Source organism: Dryobates pubescens, chromosome 14, assembly GCF_014839835.1.
Source record: "Dryobates pubescens isolate bDryPub1 chromosome 14, bDryPub1.pri, whole genome shotgun sequence".
Lineage (NCBI taxonomy): Eukaryota > Metazoa > Chordata > Aves > Piciformes > Picidae > Dryobates > Dryobates pubescens.
In genome coordinates, this window is record NC_071625.1 from 27,424,942 (window position 1) to 27,446,621 (window position 21,680).

The 21,680-nt window shown below is 50.1% G+C and overlaps 1 protein-coding gene across 2 annotated transcripts in view; it reads right to left on the reverse strand.

Moving 5' to 3' along the window:
* The window catches only part of ESRP1 (epithelial splicing regulatory protein 1), a 64,890-nt gene that overhangs the window by 18,813 nt on the left and 24,397 nt on the right, over positions 1-21,680 (reverse strand). The window contains exons 13-14 of one of the 2 annotated variants that reach the window (XM_054167233.1): positions 19,822-19,990; positions 10,125-10,230 (exon numbers count right to left, since the gene is read on the reverse strand). In XM_054167233.1, the coding sequence (XP_054023208.1) occupies positions 10,140-10,230; positions 19,822-19,990 (260 nt within the window). In that variant the 3' untranslated portion in view covers positions 10,125-10,139. Of the gene's footprint in view, positions 1-10,124; positions 10,231-19,750; positions 19,991-21,680 lie in introns of those variants that run through there. The other variant, XM_054167234.1, reaches the window with a different exon arrangement.

The window sequence follows — 21,680 nt, forward strand, 5'->3', positions numbered from 1 at the left end:
ATTTACTGCTGATGGACTTAATGCCCTCATCCAGATCATCAATAAAGATACTGAACAGGCTGGGGCCCAGCACAGATCCCTGGGGCACACCACTGGTGCCTGGCTGCCAGCTGGCTGTGGCACCATTCACCACCACTCTCTGGGCTCAGCCTCCAGCCAGTTCCTAACCCAGCTCAGAGCTGCTGCCCAAGCCAGGGGCTGACAGCTTGGCCAGCAGTTTGCTGTGGGGGATGGTGTCAAAGGCCTTGCTGAAGTCCAGGCAGACTCCATCCACAGCCTGCCCCACATCCACCAGGCAGTCACCTGGGCGTAGAAGGAGATCAGGTTGGTCAGGCAGGACCTGCCCTTCCTCAACCCATGCTGGCTGGGCCTGCATGTCACTTATCACCAGAGAGGCTCAAAAATTAGTGTGAGAGTCGTTGTCAGTTGCTGGTGTAGACAAGCCCCACAGCCTTTCTGCTCCAAACCACTCCTGCATCTGCTTTCTCTTCTGCAGTGCAGTGAGAGAGAGAGGGACACTCCTCTACCACCCCCTGTGAGTCTCCTGGTCGTGGCTGGGACAGAGTTAATTTTCTTCCTAGCAGCTGGTGCTAGCTGTGTTTTGGATTTGGGATGTTGATAACACACTGATGTTTTCAGTTGTTGCTAAGTAGTGCTTAGACTAAGTCAAGGATTTTTCAGCTTCTCATGCCCTGCCTGTGAGAGGGCTGGAGGGGCACTGCCAGAGAATGGCCAGAGGAGACCACAAAGATGATCAGAGGGATGGAGACCCTCCCCTAAGGGGAGAGGCTGAGAGAGTTGGGGCTGCTCAGCCAGGAGAAAAGAAGGCTCCAGGGAGGCCTTAGAGCAACCTTCCAGTATCTGAAGGGGCTGTGAGAAAGATGAGAAAGCTGGGGAGGGACTTTTTACAAGGGCTTGTGAAGGATCCCAGGATATTAGGGGCCAGAAGGGACCTCTGGAGATCTTTGAGTCCACCCCCACAGCCAGAGCCAGATCATAGATCCACACATCCAGACAGGGCTTGAAAGACTCCAGAGAAGGAGACTCCACAACCTCTCTGGAGAGCCTGTTCCAGTGAGAGGGAATGGATTGAAGCTTGAGGAAGACAGAAGCAGGCTGGAGATTAGGAAGAAATTCTTTCCAGTGAGGGTGGTGAGACACTGGAACAGGTTGCTCAGGAAGTTGTCCCCTCTCTGGAGGTATTTAAAGCCAGGCTGGATGAGGCCTTGAGCAGCCTGGGCTGGTGGGAGGTGTCCCTGCCCATGGCAGGGGGGTTGGAACTGGATGATCTTCAAGGTCCCTTCCAACCCAAACCATTCCATGAATCTATAGTTATCATTCCTTAGCTCATCCAGGCTAGTGGAAGGCATCATCATGCTTCAGTGGCTTAGATGTCTTTAAAAATGTATAAGCCCATTAGGTGTAAAACCAAGTTTCACTAAGACTGTAGTTCAGAAGGTGAAGTTCCTCCCTATAACACAGTAATTTAAAATACAGCTCATGAAAGTATTATATTGTCACATTCCCCCCCAAGATTAATTCCAGTTACTGCCTCCACATTGCATATAATGGACACAGCAGAACACAGTATTTTCACAGTATCACCAAGCTTGGAAGAGACCTCAAAGATCATTGAGTCCAACCTGTCACCACAGACCTCATGACTAGACCATGGCACCAAGTGCCACATCCAGTCCCCTCTTGAACACCTTCAGGGACAGTGACTCCACCACCTCCCTGGACAGCACATTCCAAGGGCCAACCTCTCTTGCTGGGAAGAACTTTCTCCTCACCTCCAGCCTAAACCTCCCCTGGCACAACTTGAGACTGTGTCCTCTTGTTCTGGTGCTGGGTGCCTGGGAGAAGAGACCAACCCCCACCTGGCTACAACCTCCCTTCAGGGAGTTGGAGAGAGCAATGAGGTCTCCTCTGAGCCTCCTCTTCTCCAGGCTAAGCAACCCCAGCTCCCTCAGCTTCTCCTCCCAGGGCTGTGCTCCAGACCCCTCCCCAGATTTGTTGCCCTTCTCTGGACACCTTCCAGCAGCTCAAAATCTTTCTAAAACTGAAGGGCCCAGAACTGGACACAGCACTCAAGGTGTGGCCTAACCAGTGCTGAGCACAGGGGCACAATGACTTCCCTGCTCCTGCTGGCCACACTGTTCCTGATGCAGCCTAGGATGCCATTGGCCTTCTTGGCCACCTGGGCACACTGCTGGCTCATGTTCAGCTGCTGTCAACCACTACCCCCAGGTCCCTCTCTGCCTGGCTGCTCTCAGCCACTCTGACCCCAGCCTGTAGCTCTGCATGGGGTTGCTGTGGCCAAAGTGCAGCACCTGGCACTTGGACTTGTTGAATGCCATCCTGTTGGACTCTGCCCATCTGTCCAGCCTGGCAAGGTCCCTCTGCAGAGCTCTCCTACCCTCTAACAGATCAACTCCTGCCCCAGCTTGGTGTCATCTGCAAATCTGCTGCTGATGGACTCAATGCCCTCATCCAGATCATCAATGAAGATGTTAAAGAGGATGGGGCCCAGCACTGGGGGACACCACTGGTGCCTGGCTGCCAGCTGGCTGTGGCACCATTCACCACCACTCTCTGGGCTCAGCCTCCAGCCAGTTCCTAACCCAGCTCAGAGAGCTGCTGTCCAAGCCAGGGGCTGCCAGCTTGGCCAGGAGTTTGCTGTGGGGGACGGTGTCAAAGGCCTTGCTGAAGTCCAGGCAGACTCCATCCACAGCCTGCCCCACATCCACCAGGCAGTCACCTGGGCATGGAAGGAGATCAGGTTGGAGAGACAGGATCTGACTGAATCACATCTGATGGTCAGCCTCAGAGAAAGTTACATTGTGGATTGGACTTTCATCTTCCCTAAGAGTTCCAGGCTTCCCTTCTTAAATAAATAAAATGGCCTCCAGCTGAGAGCCTGCCTGACTGAGGTAACTGAGATGTTCAGAGATATCAAAGCTGGGAGATTTCCCAATTTAGCTTCAAAAAGAATACCAAATACACACAGGTTCCCACTGTTCTTTTTGGTAGGAATTGCCTCCTTTCTTGTTTGATTGCTAAAAACATACAACCTGTGAGACCCCACCTGCAGCACTGCATCCAGGTCTGGTGCCCCCAGCATAAGAGGGACATGGAGCAGGTCCAGAGGAGGGTCACTGAAGATGATCAAAGGGCTGGAAGAGCTGGGGCTGTTAGGCCTGGAGAGGAGAAGGCTCCAGGGAGACTTCAGAGCAGCCTTCCAGTACCTGAAGGGGGGCTATAAGTAAGCCAGGAAGGGACTTTTGACAAGGGCCTGTAGTGAGGGAATGGATTGAAGCTTGAAGAGGGCAGATTCAGACTGGAGATTAGGAAGAAATTCTTCCTGGTGAGGCTGGTGAGACACTGGCACAGGTTGCCCAGGGAGGCTGTGGATGTCCCCTCCCTGGAGGTGTTCAAGGCCAGGCTGGAAGAGGTCTTGAGCAACCTGGGCTAGTGGGAGGTGTCCCTGCCCACAGCAGGGAGGTTAGACTTAGATGATCTTCAAAGTCTCTTCCAACCCAAACCACTCTATGAAAACCTTCATAATGGAGAGAATGGCATTTGGCATTGACAAGCCTGAGTTCCAGGTGCTGCACATTGGCCACAACAACCCCATGCAGTGCTGCAGGCTGGGGTCAGAGTGGTTGGAGAGCAGCCAGGCAGAGAGGGACCTGGGGGGACTGGTTGATAGTAGGCTGAACATGAGCCTACAGTGTGCCCAGGCGGCCAAGAAGGCCAATGGCATCCTGGCCTGCATCAGGAACAGTGTGGCCAGCAGGAGCAGGGAAGTCATTGTGCCCTGTGCTCAGCACTGCTTAGGCCACACCTTGAGTCCTGTGTCCAGTTCTGGGCTCCTCAGTTTAGGAAAGATGTTGACTTGCTGGAAGGTGTCCAGAGAAGGGCAACAAAGCTGGGGAGGGGTCTGGAGCACAGCCCTGTGAGGAGAGGCTGAGGGAGCTGGGGTTGCTTAGCCTGGAGGAGAGGAGGCTCAGGGGAGACCTTCTTGCTCTCTGCAACTCCCTGAAGGGAGGTTGTAGCCAGGTGGGGTTTGGTCTCTTCTCCCAGGCAGCCAGCACCAGAACAAGAGGACACAGTCTCAGGCTGTGCCAGGGGAGGTTTAGGCTGGTGTTAGGAAGAAATTCTTCCCAGCAAGAGAGATTGGCCATTGGGATGTGCTGCCCAGGGAGGTGGTGGAGTCCCCATCCCTGGAGGGGTTCAAAAAAGGATTGGATGTGGCACTTGGAGCCATGGTTGAGTTGTGAGGAGGTGTTAGGTATTAGGTAATAGGTTGGACTTGATGATCTCTGAGGTCTCTTCTAACTTTACTGATTCTATGAATGGTTTGTTTCTTAGCTTTAGGGTAAGTGAAATGCAATGGTGTAAGCAGTTAAAGCAGATCCATTGAAAAGGAAAACAAAGGATTGAGGTCTGAACTTAAACAGAACCCAAAGAATCTCAGGCACAAGAGAGTTTGAAGTCCACTCAATATATATCAGGATGTGCATCTGCCCTCATGAAGTCTGAGGCCAGGGAGATGATAATAGGATGTCTCCTTTCTAATAGGAAGCACCATCATTGTAGAAAAGGAGGCTGGTGAGGACCTGAAGTGTGCATCTTCTCCATCTCTGCACCCACCAGTGGGATCAACTACACCAGTGCCATCTGATGGGTGCTTGGCCAGCCAGTCCCAAGAGATTACCAGGCTGGAGCCTGAGCAGCCTTCCCAGGCAGCCCAGACTAGTGCTTAGCCACCAAAGGTGGGAAAGGGCTTATTCTGATACCTCCTTACCTCCCTTAGTTGATTAGATGGTGTTGGGTGAAAGGTTGGACTTGATGATCTCTGAGGTCTCTTCCAACCTGGTTAATTCTGTTGCATTTCATTTATCCTGCTCCTATCCACAACAGAAAGTTTATTCTACCTCTTCAGACTTTTTTTTTTTTGTATCCTGTTCTCCTACCTCTCCTCAGCCTTCTTTCCATCAAACTAAGCAACCCCAATGCCTCCAGCAGGTCCTTGGGAGCTGCATGCAGTTCTGGTATTCCCAGCATAAGGACATTGAGATGTTGGAGTGAGTCCAGAGGAGGGCCACAGGGGTGATCCAAAGGCTGGAGCAGCTCTGCTGCAAGGACAGGCTGAGGGAGCTGGGGGTGTTCAACCTAGAGAAAAGACTCTCAGGGAGACCTTAGAGCTGCCTTCCAATATCTGAAGGGATCCTACAGGAAGGCTGCAGAGGGACTTATCCTGAGGTGTCCAGAGACAGGACAAGTGGGGCATGGTTTGTAGCTGAGGAGAAAGTTCTTCACAGAGAGAGTTGTTCGTCATTGGGATGTGCTGCCCAGGGAGGTGGTGGAGTCACCGTCCCTGGAGGTGTTCAAGAGGGGATTGGATGTGGCACTTGGTGCCATGGTCTAGTCATGAGGTCTGTGGAGACAAGTTGGACTTGATGATCCTTGGGGTCTCTTCCAACCTTAGTTATACTGTGAGACTGTGAGTACAGGGTTAGACTGGAGCTGAGGAAGGAGTTTCTCAGTCCAAGGGTGGTGACACTCCGGAACAGGCTGCCCAGAGTGGTTGTGGCTGCCTCCTCCCTGGGGGTGTTCAAGGCCAGGTGGGATGAGCCCTTGAGCAGCTGAGTCTAGTTGAGAGGTGTCCCTGCCCATGGTGGGGAGGTTGAAGCAGATCATCTGAGGTCCCTTCCAATTTGAACCCTTCTATGAAGGCCAGGCCTAGAGCAGTCAGGGAAAGCACAGACTGCTAAAAGACATCAGTTGAGTAAGAGCATGTGCAGAATCTGATTGCTTTAAGAGGGATAGCCAGGAGTGAGTGTTAGGATCAAAATATACTCAGTCTATTAACTCTCATCCCTGCCTGTCCATCCCTCAGAGCAGGCAAGGGCCTGGCTCTCACAATGGTGATCAAAAAAGTGCATTGCCAAGTCTAATGATACCTTGGCCAAAGGCTGCTGTCACAGCTGCTTGATGCCATGGTCTAGTCATGAGGTCTGTGGCAACAGGTTGGATTTGATGATCTTTGAGGTCTCTTCCAACCTTGGTGATACTGTGATACTGTGTGTAACAGACCCCAATTCCTTCCCTGTGAGCTGAGATTGCTCAACACCAAGCAGGGAGTGGAGAAAGAAAACTGGTAGCACAGGAGAGAGGTTAACTGCATTTCTCACAACCAAAACTTGTCCTGGAAGCCAGTCAGAGTTCAAATACCCACACCCATATGGATAGGAGAGAAGAGACAAAACATTTAGTATCCCACACTTGTATTCTGACAAAGCCACAGTACTTTTTCCTCCTCAGAGAATCCATTTTACACTCCTGGTTCTTTCTGCACTGTTTAAAATAGGCCTGCAGGAGGAAGTTTACAGAGGCTTCTTTTTACAGATTAGACAAATATATTCAAGAGAAGAAAACAATTTCTGAATAAAACCATCAAATTAGAGGTCTTAAAAGACTTTTCTCAGAGGAGACCCCCCCCCCCCCCCCTGTAAAATGTGCAAAGGTGGGTTAAAAAAAAATACTCTTGCTGTGTCAAAGACTACAGTAAATCAGGATTTGCAGGTTCAGGCTTAACTGGGTCTGTGTGAAGAGCAGCTTCATACTTTATCAAGAAGAAACCCTCAAGGACTCTGGGGTCAGAGTGGCTGAGAGCTGCCAAACAGAGAGGGACCTGGGGGTGCTGATTGACAGCTGCCTAAACATAAGCCAGCAGTGTGCCCAGGTGGCCAAGAAGGCCAATGGCATCCTGGCCTGCATTAGGAACAGCGTGGCCAGCAGGAGCAGGGAAATCATTGGGCCCTGTACTCTGCATTGGGTAGGTCATACCTTGAGTCCTGTGTCCAGTTCTGGGCCCCTCAGTTTAAGAAGGACATTGAGACACTTGAAGGTGTCCAGAGAAGGGCAACAAGGCTGGGGAGGGGTCTGGAGCACAGCCTTGTGAGGAGAGGCTGAGGGAGCTGGGGTTGCTTAGCCTGGAGAAGAGAAGGATCAGGGGTGACCTCATTGCCCTCTACAACTACCTGAAAGGTGGTTGTAGCCAGGTGGGGGTTGGGCTCTTCTCCCAGGCAAGCAGCACCAGATCAAGAAGACACAGTCTCAAGCTGTGCCAGGGGAGGTTTAGACTCGAGGTGAGGAGAAAGTTCTTCACTGAGCGAGTCGTTCGTCTTTGGAATGTGCTGCCCAGGGAGGTGGTGGAGTCCCCATCCCTGGAGGTGTTCAAGAGGGGATTGGATGTGGCACTTGGTGCCATGGTCTAGTCATGAGGTCTGTGGAGACAGGTTGGACTTGATGATCCTTGGGGTCTCTCCCAACCTTAGTTATACTGTGATACTGTGACTTGTGTGATTTCAGCAGCTGTGCTCTCAGTGAAAGGGCTGAAAGGTGTGCAGGACAGAAGAGTTAGAGGTCCATCTGCTGATTTCCAAACTTCTGATGGCTTTTCATGAGCACACTTGGTTTGAGCAGTGGTGAAACTAGGCACACCTTGAACATCTCCATCAAGGCTTGCTGTATTGGGTCAAACCATCAGAAAGGGTGGAGGAATCTGCATGAGAGAGTTTGTGCAGTGAACACAAGGGGGGAAAAAAGCAACTCTTAACTCCTTGATTCTCCAAACAAGTTTCTGCCTGAAGGATCAAATGCTTAACTTTCCACCTTACAGGGGATTTCAATGGCAGTGCTTCAGTAAGAGCATGCCTGAGTTTATTCACTTTGACACAAGCTTTTAGCCTTCAAGGCTCCAGCTCCAACGTAGTAATGCCACAACCATGCCTCAGTGCCTCTTCTGCTCTTTCTGCCTTCCCATCTCTGGGCTGACAGCAAAGCTATAAACAAGATTGGGTGAAAACAGACTGAAAGATAAACCCCTTGGGTTCATCCAGTTTGATCAGCTTCCCCAGCCTAGCTCCCTGCTCACCAGATACAGGCAAGGTGTATGGGGCCTAGCATAGCAGAGTTTAAGCCAGGATGTGACTTAGCACCCACCTATGGCCTCAGACTGTTAGTTACATAGATGAGGAAGGATGAACCCCAGCTCTGTCCCAGCTGGGGACAGAGTGGCTGGAGAACAGCCAGGCAGAGAAGGACAGCAGCTGAACATGAGCCAGCAGTGTGCCCTGGTGGCCAAGAAGGCCAATGGCATCCTGGCCTGCAGTAGGAACAGTGTGGCCAGCAGGAGCAGGGAGGTCATTGTGCCCTGTGCTCAGCATGGTTAGGCCACACCTTGAGTCCTGTGTCCAGTTCTGGGCTCCTCAGGTTAGGAAAGATGTTGAGCTGCTGGAAGGTGTCCAGAGAAGGGCAACAAAGCTGGGGAGGGGTCTGGAGCACAGCCCTGTGAGGAGAGGCTGAGGGAGCTGGGGTTGCTTAGCCTGGAGAAGAGGAGGCTCAGGGGAGACCTTCTTGCTCTTTCCAACTCCCTGAAGGGAGGTTGTAGCCAGGTGGGGGTTGGTCTCTTCTCCCAGGCACCCAGCACCAGAACAAGAGGACACATTCTCAAGCTGTTCAGGGGGAAGTTTAGGCTTAGATCTTAGAAAGAAGTTCTTTCCATCAAGAGAGATTTGCCACTGGAATGTGCTGCCCAGGGAGGTGGTAGGGTTGATGTCCCTGGAAGTGTTTAAGAAGAGCCTGGATGAGGCACTTGGTGCCATGGTCTGGTTGATTAGTTAGGGTTGGGTGATCAGTTGGGCTTGATCTTGGAGGTCTCTTCCAACCTGGTGGATTCTGTGATTGTGTGAAAAGTCAGCCCCTTGCCCAACTAGCTGAGATGATCACTTTATTTCTTCCATATGATGTACTTCATTTAGCAGGATTCAGAGCAGATGACAGCAAGGTGATGCTGGAAGTAAAGATTTTGCCTAGAAGTGGCTTACACCTTGGACTAAGCTGCCTTTGAAGGAGGACACAAAAAAGGCACTTGGTTACTGTTCAGGGTGGAAATCAAGGAAAGGAGCAGAGGCAAGAAAAGGGCATGAAAGGAATCTTGTGATGCTTTGTGTGTTTTGAGGAGGCTGGAGATTACAGAAACCTTGGCACAAACATTCCTGTGTCTTCCCTTAGCAGTGCTGCACAGGCCACAGCTCTGGCTGCAGCCATCCATACACTGCTTTTCAGGTCAGCTGGCATGTTTCTGCACAAATCCTGAGTGACTGCATGCTTTGACTCTTCCTATATAGAGAAGGCCAAGTAAACCAAGCTTGGAACTCTGAAGCAGCCTGATCACAAAGCTCTCCAGAGCAAAAGAGAAGCTGCCAGTTATGAAGCAGGACTGAAAGACCTCAGGCTTGAGAAGAGAAAGTTGAGAGAGGATTTTATCAGCATCTATAAATAATACCTGGGGGGTGGTGTCAAGATGGAGGTGATGGTCTCCCTTCTGTGGTGCCCAGTGATGGAACAATTAACATAAGAGGTTCAGCCTCAACATGAGGACAAGCTTCTTTACAGTGAGGTTGACTGAGCCCTGGAGCAGGCTGCCCAGAGAGGCTGTGGGGGTCTCCTTCCCTGGAGACTTTCAAAACCCACCTGGATGCATTCCTGTGTGACCTGTCCCAGATGATCCTGCTCTGGCAGGGGGGGTTGGAATAGAAGATATCTAGAAATCCCTTCCAACCCCTGTCATTCTGTGACACTGTTCTACAAACACAGCCTGCTTCATTGCTGCAATTTTACATCAGCACAAGGTTTAGAAACCAGAGTCTGCTGCTCCCTAAGCAAGTAATTTGCTCTGTCTGGCCAACACTTAGTGAATTGCTAGGAGAGTAGCAGCCCCTCTTCACTGTGCCACTCAGAGAAAGCTGACTCTGGGGAACTTTCTGGAGGCTCTCAACACTGACATTAAAGCTTGAAGTAGCATGCATTTGAAGCCCTGGAAAGCACACAGAAGTAGCAGCCTGGAACAAGATTGGAATCGTCCAAACCCTTCAAGTGATAGCTTTAGTAACCAAGACCTTACATACTGATTGCAGTGTGACATTCCAGACACAGCCAAGAGTAGCCATGTTCCCAAGGCAACAAAGAAGGAGTTGTGTCGAGTGTGGTGGTCATCTGAAGCAAACACTATGACACCCCCAAACCCATCTCCTGGGGCTCATTGTCCTTACCTTCTCTAGGGAAGTCTAACTGCTGGGGCCTTTAAATGCAAATCCATTCTTTGGACACTGTCCTGGCCGGATGACTTGTGTGTATAATTCCATCCTCTGCTGCATACTACAAACACAAGTTAAGACAGAAGCAATCAGAAGCCAAACTAGTGCATGAGACAGCAAGCAGCTGACTGTGCAACCTCAACCTTTTGTAAAGCCCTGGGCAGATATCAAAGTTCAGGCCACACGATTAGACATTTGTAATGCTCCCATCACCACACCTGCAAGACTAAGGCGACAACAGAAGCTCTGCTGGGGTAATCAGCTGCCCTGAGCAGTGCAACAGATGGGCACTCACAGCATCCAGTTGAAGAACCACAGAATGGTAAGGGTTGGAAGGGACTTTTAGAGGTTGAGTCCAACCCTCCTGCCAAAGCAAGATCACTGAGGGCAGGCTGCACAGGAACACATCCAGGTGGATCTTGAAAGCTTCCAGAGAAGGAGACTCCACAACCTCTCTGGGCAGCCTGCTCCAGGGCTCCATCACCCTCACAGGAAGGAAGTGTCTCCATGTGTTGAGGTGGAACCTTCTGAGTATTAGCTGATACCCTTGTCTTTTCAGTGGGCACCACAGGAAGGAGACCATCACCTTTATCCTGTCACCCACCCCTCATATTGATACACATTGATCAGATCCTCTCTCAGCCTTCTCTTCTCCAGACTAAATAACCCCAGGGCTCTCAGTCTTTTGTCATAGAAGAGGAATAATCATCCTTGTAGCTCTCCTTTGGACTCTCTCCAGCAGGTGTCTGTCTTGAACTTGGGACACAGTTCTGGACACAGTATTGCAGGTGTGGTCTCAGCAGGGCAGAGTAGAGGGACTGGAGAACCTCCCTAGCCCTGCTGGCCACACTTTCCTTGTTGCACCCCAGGATGCCCTTGGCCTTCTTGGCCACAAGAACACTGCTGCCCCATGCAGAACTTGCTGTGCACCAGCACTCCAAGGTTTTTCTCCAGGGGGCTGCTTCCCAGCAGGATGTCCCTAGTCTGTGCTGGTGCCAGGTGTTAGTCCTCCCCAGGTGCTGGACTACACTTGTGCTGAGAAGACTGCCTCTGGACTCTGGCAGTCACAACTGACTGGGTCTCAAGGGAAGGTCTCTAGAGATCAAACATCCTGCTGTGCAGCCAGAGCCATGCATGCTCTCTGCCTCTAAAGGAAAAATTAGCAAGTTCCCTATGAGGGAGATCCCTGTAGGCCACTTACCCCAAAGTTGTTACACTGAGGGTTGCCCCTGGCTTCCCCTACACATTATACCATTTTAAGATGAAAGCAAGGAACCAAGCCTGAAACAAACCCCTGCCAAACCCACACTCCTGCCTCAAAGCCACTTTGATCTTTTCACTTTATCTCCTGAACAATGGCTCCAAGCACTCACCATTTCCATCACCATTTCCAAGCTATTCCACAGACCTAGGATTGCCTCCTCAAACCACACTTGAAATGTAGTTCCCAGTTCCTCCACTTCTCCACACTCATGACTGTAAAAACACCCTGGGAAAGTTTCTGCTGGGCACCATCAATCTTTCCTTTGCTTGCTTCCATCTGTTTAAATCCTAAGCTAAACCAACATTCATTTAGACTAAGCCCAGCCCAAAGGCCACTGTCCCAAGATGCCTTGTGGAGAAGCCCTCCCTCTCCACAAACCCTACAGTGCTAGCCTATGCTCAGTCTTTGAAACCCCTCCAGGGATGGGGCTGGGGACTCCACCCCTGCCCTGGGCAGCCTGGTCCAGGGCATGACAGCCCTTCTAAGGGACAAATAGTTCCTCATGTCCAAACTACACCTTCCCTGGGGCAACTTGAGGTCATTTCCACTTGTTCCTTAAGTGAAGAGGCCAACCCCCACCAGGCTCTTTTCGTGGAAGCTACAAAGCTCAATGAGGTCTCCCCTCAGCCTCCTTTTCTCCAGGCTGAACAACCCCAGTTCCCTCAGCTGCTCCTCACAAGACATCCCCCCCTAAAATATTAGGAAGAAGTCTTCAGGATCCCTCTTTCTCCTGGCTGTTGGCCTAAGATTTTGCTTCCCAGACTCCAATATCCAGAAGAAAGCTGTGGTTTATATCAAGTGCCTGTGAGTTTGGAGCAGTCAGCACACAATCAAGCAGGTTTGCAGCTCTCTGCCAAGCATCATGCAAGTCAGCCAGGAGAGTGGCAGGCACAGCCAGCACTGTTTGCACAGAGCAGCAGAGAGGTGCAGAGACACCACCTACAGGTTTCAGTTCCCCCTCTGCAGCTTTTTCTATCCCTGCTTATCCTATGGCTTTATTCTCTGCAGTCATAGAAGGGCTGAAGTTGAAAGGCAGCTTAAAGACCACCTACTCCTAAAGAAGCTGTTTAAGTGTTAACCTTTTTCAAACCTGGGACCAGAGGTATTGAATACATCCTTTCAGAAGGCCACTCATTGATAGCTTCTGTTAATTACAGGGCTGTGAGCCAGGTCCTGCATTGCAGGTTTGTCTTGCTACATATTCCCCACAGATTGCACTGGGTTGGAAGGAAGCCTCAAAGGGCATCTTGGCCAACCCCCCTGCACTCAGCAGGGACTCCTCCAACTACAGCAGGCTGCACAGGGCCACATCCAGTCTGAGCTTGAATGTCTCCAGGGACAGGGCCTCAACCACATCCCTGGGCAGCCTGTTCCAGCATTTCACCACTCTTACTGTGCAGAGCTTCCTCCTGGTGTCCAATCTAAATCTGCCCTGCTCCAGTTTGAAATCATTGCCTCTCATTCTATCACTCCAAGCCTTTCTGAACAGTCCCTCCCCAGCCTTCCTACTCACTATAGTACTCAGAGGAAAGTCCTGGGAGAGAAAAGAGAGGGAAGGGGGCAGGGATGAGCAACTTGTTAGCCTCATCCACTAGTGTTTCAAGATTAAAGTAGATCTCCCCTTTGCTAGTTCAAGGAAGGCCAGCAGACTGGATAGAGTTAGAGAACTACAAAATTAACCAAGTTGGAAAAGACCTCCAAGATCAAGTCCAACCTATCATCCAACACCATCTAATCAACTAAACCATGGCACCGAGTGCCTCACCCAGTCTTATTTTAAACACTTCCAGGGATGGTGACTCCACCACCTCCCTGGGCAGCACATCCCAATGGCCAATCTCTCTCTCTGTGAAGAACTTTCTCCTCACCTCCAGCCTAAACCTCCCCTGGCACAGCCTGAGACTGTGCCCTCTTGTTCTGGTGCTGCTTGCCTGGGAGAAGAGACCAACCCCCACCTGGCTACAACCTCCCTTCAGGGAGTTGTAGAGAGCAAGAAGGTCTCCCCTGAGCCTCCTCTTCTCCAGGCTAAACAACCCCAGCTCCCTCAGCCTCTCCTCACAGGGCTGTGCTCCAGACCCCTCCCCAGCTTTGTTGCCCTTCTCTGGACACCTTCCAGCAGCTCAACATCTTTCCTAACCTGAGGGGCCCAGAACTGGACACAGGACTCAAGGTGTGGCCTAACCAGTGCTGAGCACAGGGCACAAGAACTTCCCTGCTCCTGCTGGCCACACTGTTCCTGATGCAGGCCAGGATCCATTGGCCTTCTTGGCCCCACTGCAGGCTCATGTTCAGCCTACCATCAAACAATACCCCCAGGTCCCTTTTTCCTGGCAACAAGCTTCAACTGTTTTCCACAGTGGTCATTATAAAGAATGCAAGCCATAACAAAAGAAGTGAGGCTCTTTTTTCCCCCCTAACCTTGGTAACTTTTACTTATACAGCTGATGTCTGCACACATACATAATATTAAAGCTCTGTGTTGCATATGTATATAATGTAAATATTTTACAAGTTGATTAGTGTGTGTAATGAGAAGGAAAAATACCTAATTACATAGCAGGAAACATACATTACATAGAGGAAACAGCAGACAAATAAGGGTAGATTTAGGTTGGGCATCAGGAGGAAGTTCTGCACAGTGAGAGTGGTGAAATACTGCAACAGGCTGCCCAGGGATGTGGTTGAAGCCCTGTCCCTGGAGACATTCAGGATCAGACTGGATGTGGCCCTGGGTAGCCTGCTCTAGTTAGAGGTGTCCCTGCTGAGTGCAGGGGGGATGGACAAGACCACAGAATGTTAGGGGTTGGAAGGGACATCTAGAGATCTTCTGGTCCAACCCCCCTGCCAGAGCAGGGGCATAGAATCCAGCACAGGTCACAGGACCACATCCAGACAGGGCTGGAAAGGCTTCAGAGAAGGAGACTCCACAACCTCTCTGGGCAGCCTGCTCCAGGGAAGTTCCTCCTCATGTTGAGGTGGAACCTCCTGTGCTGGAGTTGATATCCATTGCCCCTTGTCCTGTCACAGGGCACAACTGAGCAGAGTCTGTCCCTGTCCCTTCCTTCCTGACCCCCAGCCCTCAGATATTTACAGACATTGATCAGATCCCTTCTCAGGCTTCTCCTCTCCAGACTAAAAAGCCCCAGGGCTGTCAGCCTCTCCTCATAAGGGTCTCAGCCTTCCCTCATTGAGGGTCCCTTCCAGCCCAATGCAACCTGAATCTGTAAACAAGGACACCAAGAAGCCAGCCTGTTTCTCCTTTAGCAGCACACATCAGAATCCTACCTTTACCACAGCTTTGAATTCAGATCACTCCATACACTGGAGCTCACTGACACAAGCCAGGGGCTAAGTCTGGGGTGTGTCTATCAGGCTGGCACAGCTGAGTCCAACTGCAGACACTGTAAGAGACCTGTGCTCACTAGTGGGACCTTCCTCTGTCAAGTACTGCTTCAAAGACTTCACAGACTCACCTACCCACTTGGGTTCACTAGCACAGGAGTTCACCACAGGACACAGCATAAGAACACTCCTCCAGCTATTCTGAGTTCAAGGACTTCCTGAGCCAGATGTGGTTTCTGTGTATTCACTAACTCACAATGAATTTCCTGACTTTAATTTATCCAGTTTGTCTGAACCCACATCACTTTCAGCTCTCACATCGCTTTTTGGCTACAAGTCACACCAGCATGCCACCCACAGAACAAAAAGCTCCTCTTTCTACTACAGTATTCAAAATAGTCACAGATTGCAGTGGGGTGGAAGGGAGCCTCAAAGCTCATCTTGTCTACCTGTCCTGCGCTCAGCAGGGACACCTCCAACCAGAGCAGGCTGCACAGGGCCACATCCAGTCTCATCTTGAATGTCAGGACCTCAACCACATCCCTGGGCAGCCTGTTCCAGTATTTCACCACTCTCACTGTGCAGAACTTCCTCCTGGTGTCCAACCTAAACCTGCCCTGCTCCAGTTTCAAACCTTGTTTGCCCCTCATCCTATCTCCCCAAGCTTTTCTAAACAGTCTCTCCTGTAGGTCCCCTTCAGATATCGAAATGCAGCTCTAAGGTCTCCCCAGAGCCTTCCCTTCCTCAGGCTGAACAGCCCCAATTCTCTCAGCCTGTCAGCAGGAGAGGTGCTGCAGCCCTCCGTTCATATTATTGGGCCTCCTCTGGGCATGCTTCAGCAGGTCCATGTCACTCGTGTTGGGGGGCCCAGAGGTGGACACAGCACTGTAGGTGAGGTGTCAGCAGAGCAGAGTGGCAGAAGCCCCTCTCAGCCTGCTGGCCACGCTGCTTCTGATGCAGCCCAGGATGCCTGCCGTTGAAAACCGAGGCAGGTTTAGGTGTGTTCCTACAGTCGTGGGCAAACAGCTTCGAAGTTTTAAAAGGCACTGCTTAAAAGTGATCAGAGTGGCATTGGGAAGGAATTAACAGCGGAAGACCTGACTCTGTTCTAACCCTACATATCCTGTAGCAGTTTGGGTACGGTAAAAGCTTCTATAGAAGACGTTAGCAGAGCTATTTGTTCCTTTCAATGTACCTACCCAGTGCATGCAGCACAGCTATCTACCCAGGATTAGATAAGGAAAGGAACTCCTCCCTCCCATGAATCCTATTGTTCTTTTCTCAAAAGCCTGGGACTAGGCAGAGCCTTAGAGCACTGATCTGCTGTCAGAACATGTTGCCAGATAATTACAAGCTGAACAAAGATATCCAAGACTGACAGATCCCGAATAACTTGTTCTCCCTCTTTTTGCAGAGGGAGTTCACCGAAGCTATTCTAATAGCATGGAAGGCATCCAGTTCTTTACACCACTGGAGTTCATCACCAAAGCTTCAAGAGCCTTAAGATGAGTCTGAGCTTCAGAAATCTCACAGAATCACAGGAAGCTGGGGGTTGGAAGGGACCTCCAGAGATCATCCAGCCCAACCCCCACCCCTGCAAATCCAGACTACTTTAGGCAAGTCACACAGAACAAGTCCAGACAGGTTTTGAAGATGTCTAGAGAAGGAGACTCCACAACCTCTCTGGGCAGCCTGCTCCAGGGCTCCAGCACCCCCACAGTAAAGAAGTTTCTCCTCATGTTGAGGTGCAATTTGCTGTGATTGAGTTTATGCTCCTCATCCTGTCACTGGGTATCACTGAAAAGAGCCTGGCTCCATCCTCCTGGCAGCCACCCTTCAGGTAGCTGTAGACATTGATCAGGTCCCCTCTCATCCTTCTCTTCTCCAGACAAAACAGCCTCAGGTCTCTCAGCCTGTCCTCATAAGAGAGATGCTCCAGTCCCTTAACCCTCCTCATAGCTCTCTGTTGAACTCTCTCCAGCGGTTCCCTGTCCCTCTTGAACGGGGGAGCCCAGAACTGGATACTCCAAATGTTGTCTAACCAGGGCTGAGTAGAGAGGAAGGAGAGCCTCCCTCAGCCTGCTTGGACACACTCTTCTTTCTGGTAGATACTGAAGACCAAAGCAATGCCTCCCTGCACACCACCATGTAGAGGATGGAATTGGCTATTATAAAGCAACTTGACCTCCCAAACCACACGTGGCAGAACCTTTTGGCAGCAGGTCAAAGAACCTTTCCTTATTTCCTTAAGCATTGACTAGCTGGGTTTATGAAGCATTGTGTGACCATTAGCCACCAGCCCTGTATTGCTTTTCCATGTGCATGCATTTAAATGCACCATTTAGCACAGAGGATACTCCACTCTTGCCTGCTCCACGTGCTTGGCATTTTTGGGAGTGAAATGTCAGAATCAGGGAAAAAAAAACTCCACTTAAGAGAGCTCTGATTACTACCTGAAAGGGACCCAACTGCTTCCCTTACAAGGAAGGAAGTTACCTGAAAAGCAACAAAGCTTAAACAAAAACACCACCACCCCCACCCCCCAAACCTACAATCAACCAACCCCCCCCCCACACAAATAAAACCCCAAACCAAGCAAACTCAGCATACCAAGTACAAAGAACCACTGCTCCTCTCAGAGCATATACAATCTGCCTACAGGTCAAACATTTACTCTGGGGTAGAAAAGCAGAATCTCACAACATGGAAAGAGCTAAGCTGACTGCAGGAATTTCACCTGCTTTTTTCCAACAGAGAGGCACAGGTCATAGAATTGTCAGGGTTGGAAGGGACCTCAAGGATCAGGCAGTTCCAACCCCCCTGCCATACCCAGGGACACCTCACACTACAGCAGCTTGCTCACAGCCACATCCAGCCTGGCCTTAAAATCCTCCAGGGATGAGGCTTCCACCACCTCCCTGGGCAACCTGTGCCAGGCTCTCACCACCCTCACGGGGAACAACTTCTTCCTAACATCCAAGCTCAATCTCCCCATTTCTAGTTTTGTTCCATTCCCTGAGTCCTATCACTCCCTGACACCCTCAAAAGTCCCTCCCCAGCTATCTTGTAGTCCCCTTCAGATACCAGAGGGCCACAATTTAGTCTGAAGGAGAGAAGGCTCTGAGGAGACTTAACAATAGAATTAACCATGTTGGAAAAGACCTTCAAGATCATCACCCAGCACCATCTAATCAACTTAACCACAGCACCAAGTGCCTCATCCAATCCTTTTTGGAACACCTCCAGGGATGGGGACTCCACCACCTCCCTGGGCAGCATATTCCAATGGCCAATCTCTCTTGCTGGGAAGAATTTCTTCCTAATAGAAGCCTAAACCTCTCTCTCTTGGCACAGCTTGAGACTGTGTCCTCTTGTTCTGGGGCTGCTTGCCTGGGAGAAGAGGCCAACCCCCACCTGGCTACAACCTCCCTTCAGGGAGCTGGAGAGAGCAAGAAGGTCTCCCCTGAGCTTCCTCTTCTCCAGGCTAAGCAACCCCAGCTCCCTCAGCCTCTTCTCACAGGGCTGTGCTCCAGACCCCTCCCCAGCTTTGTTGCCCTTCTCTGGACACCTTCCAGCACCTCCAGATCTTCTCTGTAATAGGGACTACAGGACTGGATGCAGTACTCCAGGTGGGCTCTAGTTCTGGAGCCTCTACTGCCCTTGGCACAGAAGCTATATAGGAATGTTCCCTGGGAATTGTATAGCTGTATTGGCTAGACAAGACTATGACAAGGATGTCTGGGGATTTGGAGCAGTCTGTTACCAGTATATATGCCCACAGCCCAAGCAACCACTACTGAGACTCATGTGGGGATCCTATTCAGTGAGAGATGTCTGTAGAGCCTGACTCCCAGCCTGCAGTGGCCAAGCTGTTAAGACTCTTACGACTCAAACCCTGTCCAAGTCACTACAAACTACCCTGGCACTGTGCTCTCAGAACATACAGATCTATCATTGAGAAACTTGTTTCATATTGCCAATACAAGTTGATGATTTTATTTGTCTTGATCATACATTGAAGAGGCTGAGGTTAGTAACACATCATTGGAACCATGAGACAGACATTGAGGCATTATAGAAATTAACTCAGGAGTGAAGAAAACATTTTAATTAACAAAAGAAACCAACCCCAAACCAAACCCCAAACCAACCCAACCCAGGCAGCTCACAGACAACCTGGTTCAGTGTAAAGCAATAAGAAAACCCTCTGTAATCTTACAGGTCTTAAAGAGTCCATATTGCTCAGCAGCTTCCTAAAGCAGCTATTTGGACCCTTCTCCAGAGAGGGAAAAGCACTGGGCAGGATCCAACAGAAGACTTCAGTTATTTAGCAGGTTGCCTGGCAGATGAGGAATGTTTTATGGCTTACAGGGGAATCAAGGCCCCATGACTGCAGAGCACAAGTAGCATCAAGAGGTTTTGTTCTGGAAGAGGTAGCTAATCTCTCCAGAGAGCCAAAAACCTGTCACAAGAGGTGTTGGAGGTCAGAGTGATATGCCTCTGTGCTTTATATAAGGCTTCAATACATACACTTCAAGGCAGTACTTGTATAAAGAGGTAAACAGTTTTCACCATGTAGGTAAAAAAAGTTACTTGAGTACAACAGAAGCAGAGAGGCAGAACTTCAGAAGTTGTTAGGGCAGACTCCAAGCCACCCCTTCTAAAGTGGGCTCCTTCATGGACCTGGGAAGGAGCACTGCACACACCAATTGCCTGCTGAGGGCACAACAGGGCAAGCTGACAAGTTTAAGAGGCTTGTGGGGTGACAAGTCCCAAACCCCCAAACAAACCACCCCACCCCACTGTAACTGTGTGATTTGGTTTTAAAACAAGGAAAAGACAGAAATCATCATCACCACCTGGAAGAGTCTAAAACTTGGGGAAAGCCCTAAATAACCTGAAACTGTTTCCCTGAACAAGATACTGAAACTGTTCTCGCTAGCACAAGCCTTGAGCATGGCAGGCAATGTTCTTTTGGGAGCTTTGTGCATTTGCTGAAAAAAAAAAAGGACTTCTTTGTTCCTGCTTGCTTCTCCTCTGCTTTACCTGGGGTAGTAAGCTGTGTAGTTCATGAAGAGCTGAGCCCCAGCAGGGTAGTAGGGAGTGGAAGGCTGGAGCGCTCGTGGGTTCAGCAGCATGGAGGGCTGGTACAGAGCAGCTTCTGTCGGCACAACTGCAGCAGGAGCTGGAAAGGAGTAGGAAGGGGGTGAAAGGCCTAAAGGAAACAAAGGGGAAAGTGATTAGGAGCTGTGGAATTCCAGCACAGGTACAGTCATCATTAACTGATCAACTCTACAATAAGTAAAAAAACCTTCACAGGCTCTCTTAGAAATGCAAGCCATCAGCATGAGCTTGACTCCAAGTGTTGTGCCTACCCCCAGGCCAAAGCAAGGTCAGTCATGTACAAAGAGCTACCTCTTGCTCTGGGAGCAGGGTCTCTTCAAGTAATGGCCATTTCCCTTGTCTTTTAAGGGCTATTTTAATCAAGTCTCCAATCTAGAAGCAGGAAAGTCCACTGGAAGAGGAAAATTCTGTGCTAAAGACCTGCTTAACGTTCCCCAGAGCAGAAGACACCTTTCACATCCTGATATTCCCTTCAGTTAGCCAACAGCAGAGTGAGAGCTGTCATAGCCCTGCAGCTTCCAGTGTTTATAGCAAGTTTTAAAAGCCACCAGGAGCGTACTTTGTGGTGTTTCAACAAGATGTGAGGCCCTAAGTGAATGCTCACTGACAACAATTCACACTCCTCCCTTGCCATCCTTTTGCTTTGCTTCCTCCTTCCCCTCTCCAGGGTTACAGGAAGTGAGCATTTATGAGCTTTAGGTAACTGAGCAGCCAAAAGGGGCTTCAAGTGACAGCATCTCATTGCATTGTGGGATGGGGCAGGGACAGAGCTGAAAGGGCTCATCTAAGCAACACATCACTAGCATTTGTAGTTGGAAATGGGATAAACTGACATCTGAGATCTCAAAGTTTGAGGCTCTGCCTATGAGTGTGTTTGAGGAGCTCTCAGGAGAAGTTTCAAACCCATCTGGAACAGCTGTCACAGGACTAGGCAGTGCAGATCCCTACTCAGGGCATTTGCATTGAAACACAGATCTGGTTTCCTGGAAAACTTCTCTCCTAAAGAGATAAGGAACACTGAAAAGGAACCACACCCAGGAAGTTTGCTGCTCTGCTGGTAGCTCTGACTACAACTTAGAGGACACTTAAAGCCACCAACAAGCATACACTTGCATAGAGACAGAGAAAGCTCCCACTTGACTGCCTTGCCATTTATTGTCTTAGAAGCAAAGCATTATTTTTCCCATAGGCTCAGATTTGTATGGCACATCTACTTAGGAAGTTAGCCCTTCAGCTCTCAAAGCATTTCCCAGGTCCCTGTTCCTCCTAGAAGCTCTGAGGAGCATATTGCATGATAAAGTCTCTGCAATTGAGGCCAAAGCTGTGTGTGTTTTACTCCCACACAAGCAACCCCAATTCTGTAGGGACAACAAAAAGCAGAGGAAGAGTTCAGTCAGCAGTGGCTCCACAGGCAGGTGGTTTGTGGCTAAGTGCCATTACCAGTGGGATCATAGATCCAGGTTTGGGAATTGAAAGGAGAAGGGCTCTTACTTGACATGTTCACCACAAAGAGAAATGTGAATACAAACCACTTGAAAGGGGAGACAGCTCTTTAAGGTCCAGGCAGGGCTTGCAAATCTTCCCAGAATGAGTTGTTGGCCATCGGAATGTGCTGCCCAGGGAGGTGGTGGAGCCACCATCCCTGGAGGTGCTCAAAACCAGATTGGACATGGCACTTGAAGCCATGGTTTAGTTAGTCACGAGGTGTTGGGTGACAGGTTGGACTTGATCTTTGAGGTCTTTTCCAACCTTATGGATTCTATGAAATGATTTTTCAGAGC